Source organism: Anomaloglossus baeobatrachus, unplaced genomic scaffold (assembly GCF_048569485.1).
Source record: "Anomaloglossus baeobatrachus isolate aAnoBae1 unplaced genomic scaffold, aAnoBae1.hap1 Scaffold_692, whole genome shotgun sequence".
Taxonomy (NCBI): domain Eukaryota; kingdom Metazoa; phylum Chordata; class Amphibia; order Anura; family Aromobatidae; genus Anomaloglossus; species Anomaloglossus baeobatrachus.
In genome coordinates, this window is record NW_027445066.1 from 69,410 (window position 1) to 89,333 (window position 19,924).

At 56.1% G+C, this 19,924-nt stretch overlaps 1 protein-coding gene across 1 annotated transcript in view; it reads right to left on the reverse strand.

The window, feature by feature from the left end:
* Window positions 1-15,461, reverse strand: part of LOC142286654 (fibulin-7-like) — a 33,611-nt gene extending 18,150 nt beyond the window's left edge. Inside the window, exons 1-5 of the mRNA XM_075333383.1 lie at window positions 15,352-15,461; window positions 11,728-11,841; window positions 11,032-11,182; window positions 10,787-10,957; window positions 7,564-7,689 (exon numbers count right to left, since the gene is read on the reverse strand). Coding sequence (XP_075189498.1) covers window positions 7,564-7,689; window positions 10,787-10,957; window positions 11,032-11,182; window positions 11,728-11,805 — 526 coding nt within the window. The 5' untranslated portion in view covers window positions 11,806-11,841; window positions 15,352-15,461. The remainder of the gene's footprint in view (window positions 1-7,563; window positions 7,690-10,786; window positions 10,958-11,031; window positions 11,183-11,727; window positions 11,842-15,351) is intronic.
* Between the last annotated feature and the right edge of the window lie 4,463 nt (window positions 15,462-19,924).

Consider the following 19,924-nt stretch of genomic DNA (forward strand, 5'->3'; position numbering starts at 1 on the left):
TGTGTGAGTGTGATGTGTCTGTGTTCTATGTTTCTGTGTGTGTGTGTGATGTGTCTGTGTTCTATGTCTCTGTGTGTGTGTGAGTGTGATGTGTCTGTGTTCTATGTCTCTGTGTGTGAGTGTGATGTGTCTGTGTTCTATGTCTCTGTGTGTGTGAGTGTGATGTGTCTGTGTTCTATGTCTCTGTGTGTGAGTGTGATGTGTCTGTGTTCTATGTCTCTGTGTGTGTGAGTGTGATGTGTCTGTGTTCTATGTCTCTGTGTGTGTGAGTGTGATGTGTCTGTGTTCTATGTCTCTGTGTGTGTGAGTGTGATGTGTCTGTGTTCTATGTCTCTGTGTGTGAGTGTGATGTGTCTGTGTTCTATGTCTCTGTGTGTGAGTGTGATGTGTCTGTGTTCTATGTCTCTGTGTGAGTGTGATGTGTCTGTGTTCTATGTCTCTGTGTGTGAGTGTGATGTGTCTGTGTTCTATGTCTCTGTGTGTGTGAGTGTGATGTGTCTGTGTTCTATGTCTGTGATGTCTGTGTGTGTGAGTGTGATGTGTCTGTGTTCTATGTCTGTGTGTGTGTGTGTGATGTGTCAGTGTTCTATGTCTGTGTGTGTGTGTGTGTGTGTGTGAGTGTGATGTGTCTGTGTTCTATGTCTGTGTGTGTGTGTGTGTGTGTGTGTGAGTGTGATGTGTCTGTGTTCTATGTCTGTGTGTGTGTGTGTGTGTGTGTGTGTGTGTGAGTGTGTCTGTGTGTGTGTGTTTACTCTCTGCACGGCTTCCTCTTCCTGTAATGACATCACTTCCCTGCAAACCGCAGGCAGCGATGCACATTACCGGAGGTAAACCGCGAAATACCGCAGGGAATAACGCAGGAAAACGCAGTGAACCGCACAGAATTTGCTGCCTGCGTTATTCCCTGCGGGATTATAAGATTACATGGCAGTCAATGGAGTGAAATCCCGCAGCGATGTGCGGAAAAGAAGTGACATGCAATTGTTTTTGCTGCGGGAATCCTGCAGCAAAACATGCAGCTGTCAAAATCCGCCCAGTGCGCACAGGATTTTTTTTTCCCCATAGGTTTTGCTGGTGATTCACTGCTATGAATGTTATGAACATTTTCTGCAGGAAATCCGCGGCAAAATCCGGTAAGTGCGCACAGGGCCTAACTGCACAAAATGTAGAAATAAACATTCCTGACTGCAAAAACAAAACCCAAAGAAATGAGTGCCCAATATCTCCCCCTTTCTTTCTGATGACCCTCAGCAGCCTCCATCCATAGATTCTGTCATTGCTTGATCTGTTTACGGTCAACATTGTGTGCAGCAGCCACCACAGCCTCCAGACTCCACAGCCTCCAGACTCCACAGCCTCCAGACTCCACAGCCTCCAGACTCCACACACCGCAGCCTCCAGACTCCGCAGCCTCCAGACTCCGCAGCCTCCAGCCTCCACAGCCTCCAGCCTCCACAGCCTCCAGACTCCACAGCCTCCAGCCACCACAGCCTCCAGCCTCCACAGCCTCCAGACTCCACAGCCTCCAGACTCCACAGCCTCCAGACTCCACACACCGCAGGCTCCACACACCGCAGCCTCCAGACTCCGCAGCCTCCAGACACCACAGCCTCCAGCTACCACAGTCTCCAGTTACCACAGCCTCCACACACCACAGCCTCCAGACTCCGGAGCCTCCAGACACCACAGCCTCCAGACACTGCTCCCAGAGGTGGACTGTTTTCCCTCCCTGTAGATCTCACATTTTATGAGGGACCACAGGTTCTCTATGGGGTTCAGATCAGGGGAACAAGGGGGCCATGTCATTATTTTTTCATCTTTTAGACCTTTACTGGCCAGCCACGCTGTGGAGTAGTTGGATGCATGTGATGGAGCATTGTCCTGCATGAAAATCATGTTTTTCTTGAGCGATACCGACTTCTTCCTGTACCACTGCCTGAAGAAGTCTTCCAGAAACTGGCAGTAGGTCTGGGAGTTGAGCTTCCTCCATCCTCAACCCGAAAAGCTCCCACAAGTTGATCTTTGATGATCCCAGCCCATACCAGTGCCCACCTCCACCTCGCTGGTGTCTGAGTCGGAGTGGAGCTCTCTGCCCTTTACTGATCCAGCCTCTGGCCCATCCATCTGCCCATCAAGAGTCACTCTCATTTCATCAGTGCAGAAAACCTGTGAAGAATCAGTCTTCAGATATCTCTTGGCCCAGTCTTGAGGTTTTATCTTATGTCTCTTGGTCAGAGGTGGTGGTTTTCAGCCTTCCTTACCTTGGCCTGTCCCGGAGTATGGCACACCTTGTGCTTTTTGATACTCCAGTAACGTTGCAGCTCTGAAATATGGACAAACCGGTGGCAAATGGCATCTTGGCGGCTTCACGCTTGATTTTCCTCAATTCATGGGCAGTTATTTTGCGGCTTTTTTGCCCAGCACGCTGCTTGCGACCCTGTTGGCTATTTGCCATGAAACGCTTGATTGTTCGGTGATCACTCTTCAAAAGTTTGACAATTTCTAGACTGCTGCATCCCTCTGCAAGACATCTCACAATATGGACTTTTCAGAGCCCGTCAAATCTCTCTTCTGACCCATTTTGCCAAAGGAAAGGAAGTTGCCTAATAATTGCGCACCCCTTATATAGGGTGTTGTGTCATTACACCGCACCCTCCTCATTACAGAGAGGCACAGCACCGGAGTTACTTCATTGGTAGTTGGCTCTCAGCCTATACAGTTTGGAGTAGGACGACATGTATAATAAGTATCATGTGATCAAAATACTCATCTGCCTAATAATTCCGCACACAAGATATGTCCAGATTGACAAAATCAGTGCTGGAGGGATTATGTGGTGCCAGTGTCTCTGTCTGTCTCTTCCTCTCTGTCTTTCTGTCTGTCTTTGTCTGTCTCTCTCCGCTTCATACTCACCGATCACCGGCGTGCGCGGCTGTCACACTGCTCCTGCAGCCTCTCCTTCTTCCTGACCCTCTCATTAGCCTCATAACATATTCACTGCATCCGCACATTAGGCTCATACATATTCACTCCTCCCCCATCTGTGATTGGTTGCAGTCAGACCCGCCCCCATGCTGAGTGACAGCTGTCTCACTGCAACCAAACACAGCCGCCAGTGGGCTTGTCTATATCGTACAGTACAATAAATAAATAATTTAAAAAAACAGCATGCAGTCCCCCCCAATTTTGATAACCAGCCAAGATAAAGCCTCATAGCTGAGGGCTGGTATTTTCAGGCTGCGGAGACTCACATTATTGGGAGCCCCCCAGCCTAAAAATATCAGCCAGCAGCCCCCTGGAATTTCCGCATCCATTAGATGCGACAGCCCCGGGACTTTACTGACTCTTCCCGATTACCCTGGTGCGGTGGCATTCGGGGTAATAAGGAGTTAGTGGCAGCTATGGGCTGTCATTAAGTCCTAGATTAGTAATGGCAGGTGTTTATGAGACACCCCCATTACTAATCTGTAAGTAAAAGTTAATAAACATAAACACCCCAAAAATCCTTTATTTGAAATGGAAGACAAAAAACACCACTTTATTAACTCCCAAACACCCCTCCAGTTCCGACGTAATTCACACGAGGTCCCACAACGCTTACAGCACTGCTACATTTGACACTCACAGCAAGCACCACAGAAGAAGACTGCCCGCTCTGAGCTCCACGCAGCAACTGAAGTGAGCCGTGCGATCAGCGGTGACGTCACTCAGGATAGCCGCGGCCACAGCTGGAGTCCTCCACCTGTGACAGGAAATCACCCGAGTGACTGAAGTGAGCAGCGTGATCAGCGGGACGTCACTCAGGATAGCTGCAGCCACAGCTGGAGTCCTTCACCTGTGACAGGAAATCACGCGAGTGACTGAAGTGGGCAGCGTGATCAGCGGGACGTCACTCAGGATAGCCGCAGCCACAGCTGGAGTCCTTCACCTGTGACAGGAAATCACGCGAGTGGCTGAAGTGAGCAGAGTGATCAGCGGGACGTCACTCAGGATAGCCGCGGCCACAGCTGGAGTCCTCCACCTGTGACAGGAAATCACCCGAGTGACTGAAGTGAGCAGCGTGATCAGCTGGACGTCACTCAGGATAGTCGCAGCCACAGCTGGAGTCCTTCACCTGTGACAGGAAATCACGCGAGTGACTGAAGTGAGCAGCGCGATCAGCGGGACGTCACTCAGGATAGCCGCGGCCACAGCTGGAGTCCTTCACCTGTGACAGGAAATCACGCGAGTGACTGAAGTGAGCAGCGTGATCAGCGGGACGTCACTCAGGATAGCCGCAGCCACAGCTGGAGTCCTTCACCTGTGACAGGAAATCACGCGAGTGACTGAAGTGAGCAGCGTGATCAGCGGGACGTCACTCAGGATAGCTGCAGCCACAGCTGGAGTCCTTCACCTGTGACAGGAAATCACCCGAGTGACTGAAGTGGGCAGCGTGATCAGCGGGACGTCACTCAGGATAGCCACAGCTGGAGTACTTCACCTGTGACAGGAAATCACGCGAGTGACTGAAGTGGGCAGCGCGATCAGCGGGGACGTCACTCAGGATAGCCGCAGCCACAGCTGGAGTACTTCACCTGTGACAGGAAATCACCCGAGTGACTGAAGTGGGCAGCGTGATCAGCGGGACGTCACTCAGGATAGCCACAGCTGGAGTACTTCACCTGTGACAGGAAATCACCTGAGTGACTGAAGTGAGCAGCGTGATCAGCGGGACGTCACTCAGGATAGTCGCAGCCACAGCTGGAGTCCTTCACCTGTGACAGGAAATCACGCGAGTGACTGAAGTGAGCAGCGTGATCAGCGGGACGTCACTCAGGATAGCCGCGGCCACAGCTGGAGTCCTTCACCTGTGACAGGAAATCACGCGAGTGACTGAAGTGAGCAGCGCGATCAGCGGGACGTCACTCAGGATAGCCACAGCCACAGCTGGAGTACTTCACCTGTGACAGGAAATCACGCGAGTGACTGAAGTGAGCAGCGCGATCAGCGGGACGTCACTCAGGATAGCCGCAGCCACAGCTGGAGTCCTCCACCTGTGACAGGAAATCACGTGAGTGACTGAAGTGAGCAGCATGATCAGCGGTGACGTCACTCAGATGATTTGTAGTCACAGCTTGAGTCCTTCACCTGTGACCGCAAATCAGGCTGTGACTGAAGTGAGCCGCAGCTGGAGGACTCACATGAGTGACTGCACCGCCGATTGTGCGGCTCACTTCAGTAGCGGCTTGAACTTCACAGCAGCGAACCCGGGATGTCACTGCTGCGACATACGCCATACTGCGGGACCCGTAGCTGTGACGTCAGGGGTTCACCCCAGTTCATCATGATCGTTGCGGCTCTCCACACTCACAGCAGGCAGCCATGCTGTATGACCGCTTGTTGTGACAGGACACTGACGTAGCAGAGCTGGATGCATCCTGAGACCTCATGTGGATTACATTGGACCTGGAGGGGTGTTTGGGGGTTACTAAAGTGGTGAAAGAGGGGGCTTTTATTTTATTTCAAATAAAGGATTTTTTGGGTGATTGTGTTTATTTACTTTCACTTACAGATTGGTGATGGGCGGTGTCTCAGACGCCTAACATCACTAACCTTGGGCTTAGTGACAGCTATGGGCTGCCATTAACCCCTTATTACCCAGATTGCCACCACACTAGGGCAATCGTGAAGCGCTTGGTTCAGTGCCAGAATTGGCGCATCTTATGGATGCACCATTTCTAGGGCAGCTGTGGACTGCTATTTTTAGGCTGGAAAGGGCGAAATAACGATGGCCCACCCTAATAATATCAGCTCCGAGCTGTCTGCTGTATGTTGGCTGGTTTAAGAAAAAAAAAAAAGTGTGGGACCCCTTCTATACTTCATAACCAGCCAAGGTACATGAGACAGGTGAGGGGGGGCAGCCTGCCGCTGCTGCTGTTCCTGTGCTGGATCTAAAAAATGGGGGGACACATCATGTCAATCCCCCCCCAAAAATTGAAAAATCATTTTACCAAGCGAGCTCTTCCCATGTAGAGCTATTGTTCTTTCTTATTGTCTGTCTTCCAGCTTTTCTTTCCATCCTTTCTATCCATTATTTTATCATATTTTGTTTCTCCTTTAAAAAACGCAATACCAAAACCGCATGAAAACCGCACCTACATTACAAGCGGGTGTTTTACATTTCCAGGCTCTCTGATACGGTGCAGAAACTACCGCCAGGCTGTCAGGTTGTGAATGAGCACAGAGAGGTTTCCATTCATTCACAGCAAGCAGAGATCCTGCAGTACTGAGAGGAAATCTGAGAGAAAGGAGAGGGCGAGTCTGTGCTGTGGCGGATCCGATATTCACACACTGTCCGCTAGTGGCGCGTAATATCTGTCGCTTCGTCTACAGGGGGAGGTGGGGTCACACAGGTGTCTGGTCGGGGGGGGTCACACAGGTGTCTGGTCGGGGGGGGGGGGTCACACAGGTGTCTAGTCGGGGGGGTCACACAGGTGTCTGGTCGGGGGGGTCACACAGGTGTCTGGTCGGGAGGGGGGTCACACAGGTGTCTAGTCGGCGGGGTCACACAGGTGTCTGGTCGGGAAGGGGGGGTCATACAGGTGTCTAGTCGGGGGGGTCACACAGGTGTCTGGTCGGGGGGGTCACACAGGTGTCTGGTTGGGGGGGTCACACAGGTGTCTAGTGTTGGGGAGGTCACACAGGTGTCTGGTCGGGAAGGGGGGTCACACAGGTGTCTGGTCGGGAAGGGGGGGTCACACAGGTGTCTGGTCGGGGGGGGTCACACAGGTGTCTAGTGTTGGGGTGGTCACACAGGTGTCTGGTCGTGGGGGTCACACAGGTGTCTAGTGTTGGGGTGGTCACACAGGTGTCTGGTCGTGGGGGTCACACAGGTGTCTAGTGTTGGGGTGGTCACACAGGTGTCTGGTCGGGGGGGGTCACACAGGTGTCTAGTGTTGGGGTGGTCACACAGGTGTCTGGTCGGGGGGGGTCACACAGGTGTCTGGTCGTGGGGGGGTCACACAGGTGTCTAGTGTTGGGGGGGTCACACAAGTGTCTAGTGTTGGGGTGGTCACACAGGTGTCTGGTCACGGGGGGTCACAGGTGTCTAGTGTTGGGGTGGTCACACAGGTGTCTGGTCACGGGGGTCACACAGGTGTCTAGTGTTGGGGTGGTCACACAGGTGTCTGGTCGCGGGGGGGTCACACAGGTGTCTGGTCGGGGAGGGGTCACTCAGGTGTCTAGTGTTGGGGTGGTCACACAGGTGTCTAGTGTTGGGGTGGTCACACAGGTGTCTGGTCACGGGGGGGTCACACAGGTGTCTAGTGTTGGGGTGGTCACACAGGTGTCTGGTTGCGGGGGGGTCACACAGGTGTCTAGTGTTGGGGTGGTCACACAGGTGTCTAGTGTTGGGGCGGTCACACAGGTGCCTGGTCGGGAAGGGGGGTCACACAGGTGTCTGGTTAGGGGGGTCACATTTCTGGCGGTGTGGGGTCAGGGGTCATACAGGTGTCTTGTCGGGGTCACACTTCTGGCCGTGCGTGGCTGGGGTACACAGAGCATAGTCCGGTGAGGAGCGGTTACCCTGACAGAGGCCTCCGGTCTGGATGACGTATCCGGGGTCACAGGCACAGTGCTGAACTCCCTGCGCGGTGGAGCATCGGGCCGGACGCTGCGGCGAGGACGATGTGTTGGTCAAAGATGTCAGCTCTGTGGATAGAGAAAACTTGAAAGTAAAACATCGTGGACCCTCTACCCCATAAACAGCTTACATCTGTAACTCCAGGGGACGGTGCAGAGCCCCCAAACCCAGAGACAGGGGGCAGTGGAGCGCAGGACTCCAAAACCTGGGAATGGGCAGAACCTGGGGGGGGGGGCAGTGTGGATCGCAGGGTCCCACCAGAACCCGGGGACTAGGGGTGGCAGTGTGGATCGCAGGGTCCCAGGACCCAGGGATGGTGCAGAGTGTGAGGTTGCAGAACCGGGAGGCAGTAGGAGCGCAGGGTCCCAGAGCCCGGGGGGTAGTGTGGAGCGTAGTGACCAGAACCCATGGTTGGTTCAGAGCTCATGGTCTTCTGTACTGGGTGCGGGGTCCCGGGGGCCTGTACTGGGCGCGGGGTCCCGTGGCCGACTGGGCCTACACTGGGCGCGGGGTCCCGTGGCCGACTGGGCCTACACTGGGCGCGGGGTCCCGTGGGAGACTGGGCCTACACTGGGAGCGGGGTCCCGTGGGCGACTGGGCGCGGGGTCCTGTGGGCGACTGGGCCTACACTGGGCGCGGGGTCACGTGGCCTACTGGGCCTACACTGGGCGCAAGGTCCCGGGGGCAGGCGGGCCTGTGTTGGGTGCGGGGTCCCGGGGGCGGCTTGGTCTGTGCTGGGCGCGGAGTCTAGGTCATCTCTCTGCAGTATGAAACAAGTGATAGATTCCTCTGCTTCCGGCAGAGGGTGCCGGTTATTCTCATTAATTTGGATGCTTGGGCTGGAGGTGGAAGGAGCTGCTGGAGCCCTTATCACAAGTTGCTGTGTAGGCTGCAGTCCTGGTTCTGACGGCTGCAGTCTGTTGTGTTTCCCCGTCTTACTGTCACGTGTATACAGGCTCAGGTTCAGGATCACCAGCTGAGACCATGCCCATTTATACAGTATTGCTTTCCTTTGGGCACGTAAGGGTTACCTTCTTCTCTGGTGCAGCAGCAGACTCACTCAGCTGCCGTCAGCTCCTCATTTCCGGCCTGTATATAATCCCTCTGCTTCCTGGAGAGGTTGCTGGATATTCAACTCAGCTGGAGCTAGCCCAGGAGCAGAGAGGATGTGTCTGGTGCCATCTGCTGGAATTGTAGTAAATTGTTTCTACTACCCCCTTCTCTTTGTAGCCTTAGCCATGCACCTTTGCTTATTCCCTGGAACAGATTTTAGGTGTGTGTCAGGTTTTGTTTACTCCCGTCTGTTGTTCTGTGCGAGTGGATTTTTAGGATCTCTGTCCTGGTCAGTCCCCTGGGTGGTGGGGACTTAGTTATCAGGGCCAGGATAGGAGACAGGGCCATGTTGGAGGCTCAACCCTGACAACCTTAAAGAAGTCTGCCATCAGGAAAGGGACAGCACAGGGTCCCCAGTCTTAGGGTCAGTTTAGGGGCCCCTTTGCCATTCTGTTCTCCCCGTCACACTTTCCTTCCCTTGTTGTTGTTTTTTTAGCGCAGCAGTGGGGCCAGCGTCACTCACCTGCCAGCTCACTAGCCACGGCTATTACAGGGTCTCAGGTATCCGGCTCGGTGTCCAGTTCGGACTGGCTAGGAGTACAGGGTACAGCTGCAGGTGAGTGCAGGTGGTGTCTCATCTTCCCCCTCACTAGCGCTAGGGCCCACCGTTATCGTGTCTTCGGTGTACCCTTTGTTGTGTATCGCATTGTGTGCCAGACTTCCCATAGTCACTAGCGTGACAAAATAACTGGCCCAACCCTTTTTTGCTGAGCCTATATGGCTTCGGCTGCTGCATTGGCGCACCTGCTGCAGAGTCCTTTCACAAGAGGTGGTTGCGCTGTGGTCTCAGGTGGTAGAACATCTGCAGCATGTGGAGGGTCTCATGGTCGCAGCCTAGACACAGCCTGAACCTAAGGTTGCTCTCCTAGACTGGTTTTCTGGGGGGGCGGCCTTGTTCCTCAGAGATTGAGGAACAGTGGGTGGGGGCTGTAGTCTCCCTGTTGCGGGAGGGTCCCCAGTCCTGGGCCTTCTCTCTGCTGACCTTTGCAGCTGGTAGACAAGTTCTTTGCGGCTTTGGCCCTGGTCTATGGTGATCTTGACAGCGTCTCCCTTGTGGAATTTAATCTCCATAGTCTCCAGCTCTCAGGAGTCGGTTCTTTCAGAGATTGTCTTTTCGGCTGAGGGATCCTCTGGTCCAGTATGCTGCCCCATAGTTGCTGGAGGCGCCATGTGCCTCGCTATAGGGGAAGATAGGCGCCTCAGGGACAGACCAACTAGGACCCGGTTCCTTGTAGATCTTCCGCAGGAGGAGGTCCTACTAGTACATCTGGATGATCCTGTGCAGGTGGTGGGGGGGGGTCCCCTCGTACTAAGCCATCTGCGTTTTGCTGTGGGATGGAGGCGTTCTTTTTCTGCGGTCACAAGGGTGCCTGTTATTCTCATTTATTTGGATGCTTGGCCTGGAGGTGGAAGGAGCTGATGGAGCCCTTATTACAAGTTGCTGACTGCAGCAGTCTGTTCTTGTTTTCCCCTGTCTGGATTTCCTTCCCCTGCTGTTATTAGTGCAGCGGTGGGGCCAGCGTCCCTCACCTACCATCTCACTAGCCAGGGTTTTTACAGGGTCTGCCAGGGTCTCAGGTATCCTGTTCAGTGACAGGTGCAGAACCTATAGAGGGACTGGCTAGGAGTGCAGGGTACAGCTGCAGGTGACTGCAGGAGGTGTCCATCTGCCCCCTCACTAGCGTTAGGGCCCACCGTTGTTATTGTATCCCCGGTGTACCCTTTGTTGTGTTGTGTGTCATGTTGTACGCCATACTTCCCATAGGCACTAGCGTGACACCCGGGGTCAGCTGAACCTGTGCTGGGCGCGGAGACCTGGGGTCAGCTTAACCTGTGCTGGGCGTGGAGTCGCGGGGTCGGCAGGGCCTGTGCTGGGCGCGCAGTCGCGGGTCGGCCAGGCCTGTGCTGGGTGTGGAGTTCCGAGGGGCACTTTGCGTTGGGCAGTTATGCGCGGGGCAGATCGCTCATCCTCTGCGGTACACGGTTGTGTGGCTGATGTGGGGGCTCCATGCCTGGGTCCCAGTCCCCCTGCAGTCCAGTCCTAGCTGTTACCACTGCAGACGGCAGGCTGTCCGCTCCAGGTCCGATTGTCCGTGCAGGTTCTGGACTCGGAGCCGGTCAGCTGGAAGCCGGCGTCACACAGGAAATGCAGCTCATGTCCCGGCTTCAGCTTTTTGCCCAGGATCCGACCGTGACGAGGCGGCTTCAGCTGTGGACAGGAGTCTGCGGTGGGAAGAGACCACAGTGAGGAGACAATCAGCAGGTTGGTACAGTACGGGGGGGCGGTCAGCACCTACCTTTATCCTCTCGCCTCTGCAGCTGCCCCCTCAGCTGGTTCAGTCTTCTGTTCAATGTCCTCAGCCCCCGCAGGTACGAGGCCTCGTGGTCGGTGAGCAGCTTCTGGACCTGGCGCAGGACACGGAGAGCCTCCCGCTGCTCAGGACAGACCTGACGGTACAGAGCGCTGACTCTGACTGCGGCTGGATCTACTGAGACCCCACATCATGCACCCCAAAATCACAGCAATCTGCAGCGGTGGCCGCTATCCTGCAGTCATCGGGCCTCATCAGGGGCAGACAGACCATCACTGCAACCAGTGCACCACAGGGGCCGATAAATCAGGGGGCGCCGAGAGGTCGGGGGGGGGACCCGAGAGGTCAGGGGGGCGCCGAGAGGTCAGGGGGGGACCCGAGAGGTCAGGGGGGCGCCGAGAGGTCAGGGGGGGGACCCGAGAGGTCAGGGGGGCGCCGAGAGGTCAGGGGGGGGGACCCGAGAGGTCAGGTGGGGCGCAGAGCGGTCAGGGGAGCCCCAAGAGGTCAGGTGGGGCACAGAGAGGTCAGGGGGGCAACATGATGTCAGGGGGGCCCCGAGAGGTCAGGGTGATGGAAGTAGAGATATATTGGATTGTGAGCTCCGGGGTCGGGGATGATGGGAGTAGTGGTGCGTTGTGTGTCAGCTTCGCCCCCACAGACCCCGGTGTGGCTGTCACTCACCTCTGGAGGACTCTCCTGCCCGGCGCAGTCCCCCAGCAGGTGGAGGGAGAGGCTCAACAGGAGGATTGTCTGCAGCATGGCGTCCGCACAGATGTTCTCCGGGGTTCACACGTCCTACAGGACACGATGGGAGTTGTAATCATTGCCGCAGCTCCTGGAACATCCTGATCCTCCTGTGCTGGTCCACATCCACACAATGAGGGCCCCACACTGTCCCTACACAGGGGCCCCCATACTGTCCCTACACAGGGGCCCCCATACTGTCCCTACACAGGGGCCCCCACACTGTCCCTACACAGGGGCCCCCACACTCTCCCTACACAGGGACCCCCCATACTGTCCCTACACAGGGTCCCCCATACTGTCCCTACACAGGGGCCCCCATACTGTCCCTACACAGGGCCCCCCACACTGTCCCTACACAGGGGCCCCCATAATGTCCCTACACAGGGTCCCCCACACTGTCCCTACACAGGGGCCCCCATAATGTCCCTACACAGGGACCCCCATACTGTCCCTACACAGGGGCCCCCAGACTGTCCCTACACAGGGACCCCCATACTGTCCCTACACAGGGACCCCCCACACTGTCCCTACACAGGGGCCCCCATAATGTCCCTACACAGGGACCCCCATACTGTCCCTACACAGGGGCCCCCACACTGTCCCTACACAGGGACCCCCCATACTGTCCCTACACAGGGGCCCCCATACTGTCCCTACACAGGGGCCCCCACACTGTCCCTACACAGGGACCCCCATACTGTCCCTACACAGGGACCCCCCACACTGTCCCTACACAGGGGCCCCCATAATGTCCCTTCACAGGGACCCCCATACTGTCCCTACACAGGGGCCCCCACACTGTCCCTACACAGGGACCCCCCATACCGTCCCTACACAGGGGCCCCCATACCGTCCCTACACAGGGGCCCCATACTGTCCTTACACAGGGACCCTCCATACTGTCCCTACACAGGGGCCCCCACACTGTCCCTACACAGGGGCTCCCATACTGTCCCTACACAGGGACCCCCATACTGTCCCTACACAGGGGCCCCCACACTGTCCCTACACAGGGACCCCCATACTGTCCGTACACAGGGACCCCCCACACTGTCCCTACACAGGGGCCCCCATAATGTCCCTACACAGGGACCCCCATACTGTCCCTACACAGGGGCCCCCACACTGTCCCTACACAGGGACCCCCCATACTGTCCCTACACAGGGGCCCCCATACTGTCCCTACACAGGGGCCCCCACACTGTCCCTACACAGGGACCCCCATACTGTCCCTACACAGGGACCCCCCACACTGTCCCTACACAGGGGCCCCCATAATGTCCCTTCACAGGGACCCCCATACTGTCCCTACACAGGGGCCCCCACACTGTCCCTACACAGGGACCCCCCATACCGTCCCTACACAGGGGCCCCCATACCGTCCCTACACAGGGGCCCCATACTGTCCTTACACAGGGACCCTCCATACTGTCCCTACACAGGGGCCCCCACACTGTCCCTACACAGGGGCTCCCATACTGTCCCTACACAGGGACCCCCCATACTGTCCCTACACAGGGGGCCCCACACTGTCCTTACACAGGGGCTCCCATACTGTCCTTACACAGGGGCTCCCATACTGTCCCTACACAGGGACCCCCAACACTGTCCCTACACAGGGGCCCGCACACTGTCCCTACACAGGGGCCCCCATACTGTCCCTACACAGGGACCCCCCATACTGTCCCTACACAGGGGCCCCCACACTGTCCCTACACAGGGACCCCCCATACTGTCCCTACACAGGGGCCCCCATACTGTCCCTACACAGGGGCTCCCATACTGTCCCTACACAGGGGTCCCCATACTGTCCCTACACAGGGACCCCCCACACTGTCCCTACACAGGGGCCCCCACACTGTCTCTACACAGGGGCCCCCACACTGTCCCTACACAGGGACCCCCCATACTGTCCTTACACAGGGACCCCCCATACTGTCCCTACACAGGGACCCCCCACACTGTCCCTACACAAGGGCCCCCACACTGTCCCTACACAGGGGCCCCCCATACTGTCCCTACACAGGGACCCCCATACTGTCCCTACACAGGGGCCCCCCACTGTCCCTACACAGGGGCCCCCACCCTGTCCCTACACAGGGGCCCCCATACTGTCCCTACACAGGGGCTCCCATACTGTCCTTACAGAAGGGCCCCCATACTGTCCCTACACAGGGGCCCCATACTGTCCTTACAGAGGGGCCCCCATACTGTCCCTACACAGGGAACCCCCATACTGTCCCTACACAGGGGCCCCCACACTGTCCCTACACAGGGACCCCCCATACTGTCCCTACACAGGGACCCCCATACTGTCCCTACACAGGGGCCCCCATCCTGTCCCTACACAGGGGCCCCCATACTGTCCCTACACAGGGGCCCCCAAACTGTCCCTACACAGGGGCCCCCATCCTGTCCCTACACAGGGGCCCCCATCCTGTCCCTACACAGGGGCCCCATACTGTCCCTACACAGGGGCCCCCATACTGTCCCTACACAGGGGCTCCCATACTGTCCTTACAGAAGGGCCCCCATACTGTCCCTACACAGGGACCCACATACTGTCCTTACAGAGGGGCCCCCATACTGTCCCTTCGCAGGGGCCCCCATACTGTCCCTACACAGGGGCCCCCATACTGTCCCTACACAGGGGCTCCCATACTGTCCTTACAGTTACAGAAGGGCCTCCACACTGTTCCTACACAGTGGCCCCCATACTGTCCCTTCACAGGGTCTCCCATACTGTCCTTACAGAGGGAACCCCCATACTGTCCCTACACAGGGGCCCCCACACTGTCCCTACACAGGGCCCCCATACTGTCCCTACACAGGGACGCCCCATACTGTCTCTACACAGGGACCCCCCATACTGTCCCTACACAGGGGCCCCCATCCTGTCCCTACACAGGGGCCCCATACTGTCCTTACAGAGGGGCCCCATACTGTCCCTACACAGGGGCCCCCATCCTGTCCCTACACAGGGGCCCCATACTGTCCCTACACAGGGGCCCCATACTGTCCTTACAGAGGGGCCCCCATACTGTCCCTACACAGGGGCCCCCATACTGTCCCTACACAGGGGCCCCCACACTGTCCCTACACAGGGACCCCCCCATACTGTCCCTACACGGGGGCCCCCATACTGTCCCTACACAGGGGCCCTCATACTGTCCCTACACAGGGGCCCCCATACTGTCCCTACACAGGGGCCCCCATCCTGTCCCTACACAGGGACCCCCATACTGTCCCTACACATGGACCCCCCCATACTGTCCCTACACAGGGGTCCCCATACTGTCCCTACACAGGGGCCCCCACACTGTCCCTACACATGGACCCCCCCATACTGTCCCTACACAGGGGTCCCCATACTGTCCCTACTCAGGGGCCCCCATACTGTCCCTACACAGGGGTCCCCATACTGTCCCTACACAGGGGCCCCCACACTGTCCCTACACATGGACCCCCCCATACTGTCCCTACACAGGGGTCCCCATACTGTCCCTACTCAGGGGCCCGCACTGATAGACGGACCACGCTGTGTCAGCGGCCACTCACCGTCCGGGGCCTCCGGAGAGATGTGAGGGTGCGGAGAGGACGGGCGCAGTGGGCGCTGCAGACACATCACCTCCACATTCCGGCACCAGGCGGGGTCTCCGCACAGTAAACATCGCAGCAGCAACAAGAAGAGCTGTGTCCGCACTGCAGAGCATTGCACCAAATACGAAACAGCTCCGCTGCAGAGCATTTCACCAAATACGAACCATCACCGCTGCAGAGCATTGCACCAAATACGAAACAGCTCCGCTGCAGAGCATTGCACCAAATACAAACCATCACCGCTGCAGAGCATTGCACCAAATACGAAACAGCTCCGCTGCAGAGCATTGCACCAAATACGAAACAGCTCCGCTGCAGAGCATTTCACCAAATACGAACCATCACCGCTGCAGAGCATTGCATCAAATATGAAACAGCTCCGCTGCAGAGCATTTCACCAAATACGAACCATCACCGCTGCAGAGCATTGCACCAAATACGAAACAGCTCCGCTGCAGAGCATTTCACCAAATACGAACCATCACCGCTGCAGAGCATTGCATCAAATATGAAACAGCTCCGCTGCAGAGCATTTCACCAAATACGAACCATCACCGCTGCAGAGCATTGCACCAAATACGAAACAGCTCCGCTGCAGAGCATTTCACCAAATACGAACCATCACCGCTGCAGAGCATTGCATCAAATATGAAACAGCTCCGTGAACAGCATTGCACCAAATACGAAACAGCTCCGCTGCAGAGCATTGCACCAAATACGAAACACAGCAACGCTGCAGAGCATTGCACCAAATACGAAACAGCTCCGCTTCAGAGCATTGCACCAAATACGAAACACACCAACGCTGCAGAGCATTGCACCAAATACAAAACACAGCACCGCTGCAGAGCATTGCACCAAATACAAAACACAGCACCGCTGCAGAGCATTGCATCAAATACAAAACACAGCACCGCTGCAGAGCATTTCACCAAATACAAAACATCACCGCTGCAGAGTATTGCATCAAATACAAAACACAGCACCGCTGCAGAGCATTGCACCAAATACAAAACATCACCGCTGCAGAGCATTTCACCAAATACGAACCATCACTGCTGCAGAGCATTGCATCAAATACAAAACACAGCACCGCTGCAGAACATTGCATCAAATACAAAACACAGCACCGCTGCAGAACATCACTCATCACCTGCAGAGCATTGTCACTCATCACACATCACCTGCAGAGCATTGTCACCCATCACACATCACCTGCAGATCATCCTGCCCCATCACACATCTCCTGCAGAGCATCCTGCCTCATCACACATCACCTGCAGATCATCCTGCCCCATCACACATCACCTGCAGATCATCCTGCCCCATCACACATCACCTGCAGATCATCCTGCCTCATCACACATCACCTGCAGATCATCCTGCCCCATCACACATCACCTGCAGAGCATCCTGCCTCATCACACATCACCTGCAGATCATCCTGCCCCATCACACATCTCCTGCAGAGCATCCTGCCCCATCACACATCACCTGCAGAGCATCCTGCCTCATCACACATCACCTGCAGATCATCCTGCCCCATCACACATCTCCTGCAGATCATCCTGCCCCATCACACATCACCTGCAGAGCATCCTGCCCCATCACACATCACCTGCAGAGCATCCTGCCCCATCACACATCACCTGCAGATCATCCTGCCCCATCACACATCACCTGCAGATCATCCTGCCTCATCACACATCACCTGCAGAGCATCCTGCCCCATCACACATCTCCTGCAGAGCATCCTGCCCCATCACACATCACCTGCAGAGCATCCTGCCTCATCACACATCACCTGCAGATCATCCTGCCCCATCACACATCTCCTGCAGATCATCCTGCCCCATCACACATCACCTGCAGAGCATCCTGCCCCATCACACATCACCTGCAGAGCATCCTGCCCCATCACACATCACCTGCAGATCATCCTGCCCCATCACACATCACCTGCAGATCATCCTGCCTCATCACACATCTCCTGCAGAGCATCCTGCCTCATCACACATCTCCTGCAGAGCATCCTGCCCCATCACACATCTCCTGCAGATCATCCTGCCCCATCACACATCACCTGCAGATCATCCTGCCTCATCACACATCTCCTGCAGAGCATCCTGCCCCATCACACATCACCTGCAGATCATCCTGCCCCATCACACATCACCTGCAGATCATCCTGCCCCATCACACATCACCTGCAGATCATCCTGCCTCATCACACATCTCCTGCAGATCATCCTGCCTCATCACACATCTCCTGCAGAGCATCCTGCCCCATCACACATCTCCTGCAGAGCATCCTGCCCCATCACACATCTCCTGCAGAGCATCCTGCCCCATCACACATCTCCTGCAGATCATCCTGCCCCATCACACATCACCTGCAGATCATCCTGCCCCATCACACATCACCTGCCCCATCACACATCACCTGCAGAGCATCCTGCCCCATCACACATCACCTGCAGATCATCCTGCCTCATCACACATCACCTGCAGATCATCCTGCCCCATCACCTGCAGATCATCCTGCCCCATCACACATCACCTGCAGATCATCCTGCCCCATCACACATCACCTGCCCCATCACACATCACCTGCAGATCATCCTGCCCCATCACACATCACCTGCCCCATCACACATCACCTGCAGAGCATCCTGCCCCATCACACATCACCTGCAGAGCATCCTGCCCCATCACACATCACCTGCAGAGCATCCTGCCCCATCACACATCACCTGCAGAGCATCCTGCCCCATCACACATCACCTGCAGATCATCCTGCCCCATCACACATCACCTGCAGAGCATCCTGCCTCATCACACATCTCCTGCAGATCATCCGGCCCCATCACACATCACCTGCAGATCATCCTGCCCCATCACACATCTCCTGCAGATCATCCTGCCCCATCACACATCACCTGCAGATCATCCTGCCCCATCACACATCTCCTGCAGATCATCCTGCCCCATCACACATCACCTGCAGATCATCCTGCCCCATCACACATCACCTGCAGAGCATCCTGCCCCATCACACATATCCTGCAGAGCATCCTGCCTCATCACACATCACCTGCAGAGCATCCTGCCCCATCACACATCACCTGCAGATCATCCTGCCCCATCACACATATCCTGCAGAGCATCCTGCCTCATCACACATCACCTGCAGATCATCCTGCCTCATCACACATATCCTGCAGAGCATCCTGCCTCATCACACATCACCTGCAGAGCATCCTGCCCCATCACACATCACCTGCAGATCATCCTGCCCCATCAAACATCACCTGCAGATCATCCTGCCCCATCACACATCACTTGCAGATCATCCTTCCCCATCACACATCACCTGCAGATCATCCTGCCCCATCACACATCACCTGCAGATCATCCTTCCCCATCACACATCACCTGCAGATCATCCTGCCCCATCACACATCTCCTGCAGATCATCCTGCCCCATCACACATCTCCTGCAGATCATCCTTCCCCATCACACATCACCTGCAGATCATCCTGCCCATCACACATCACCTGCAGATCATCCTGCCCATCACACATCACCTGCAGATCATCCTGCCCATCACACATCACCTGCAGATCATCCTGCCCATCACACATCACCTGCAGATCATCCTGCCTCATCACACATCACCTGCAGATCATCCTGCCTCATCACACATCTCCTGCAGATCATCCTTCCCCATCACACATCTCCTGCAGATCATCCTGCCTCATCACACATCACCTGCAGATCATCCTGCCCCATCACACATCACCTGCAGATCATCCTGCCCCATCACACATCACCTGCAGATCATCCTGCCTCATCACACATCACCTGCAGATCATCCTGCCCCATCACACATCACCTGCAGAGCATCCTGCCTCATCACACATCACCTGCAGATCATCCTGCCCCATCACACATCTCCTGCAGAGCATCCTGCCCCATCACACATCACCTGCAGAGCATCCTGCCCCATCACACATCTCCTGCAGATCATCCTGCCCCATCACACATCACCTGCAGATCATCCTGCCCCATCACACATCACCTGCAGAGCATCCTGCCCCATCACACATCTCCTGCAGATCATCCTGCCTCATCACACATCACCTGCAGATCATCCTGCCCCATCACACATCACCTGCAGATCATCCTGCCCCATCACACATCTCCTGCAGATCATCCTGCCCCATCACACATCTCCTGCAGATCATCCTGCCCCATCACACATCACCTGCAGATCATCCTGCCCCATCACACATCACCTGCAGATCATCCTGCCTCATCACACATCACCTGCAGAGCATCCTGTCCCATCACACATCACCTGCAGAGCATCCTGCCCCATCACACATCACCTGCAGATCATCCTGCCCCATCACACATCACCTGCAGATCATCCTGCCCCATCACACATCACCTGCAGATCATCCTGCCCCATCACACATCACCTGCAGAGCATCCTGCCCCATCACACATCACCTGCAGAGCATCCTG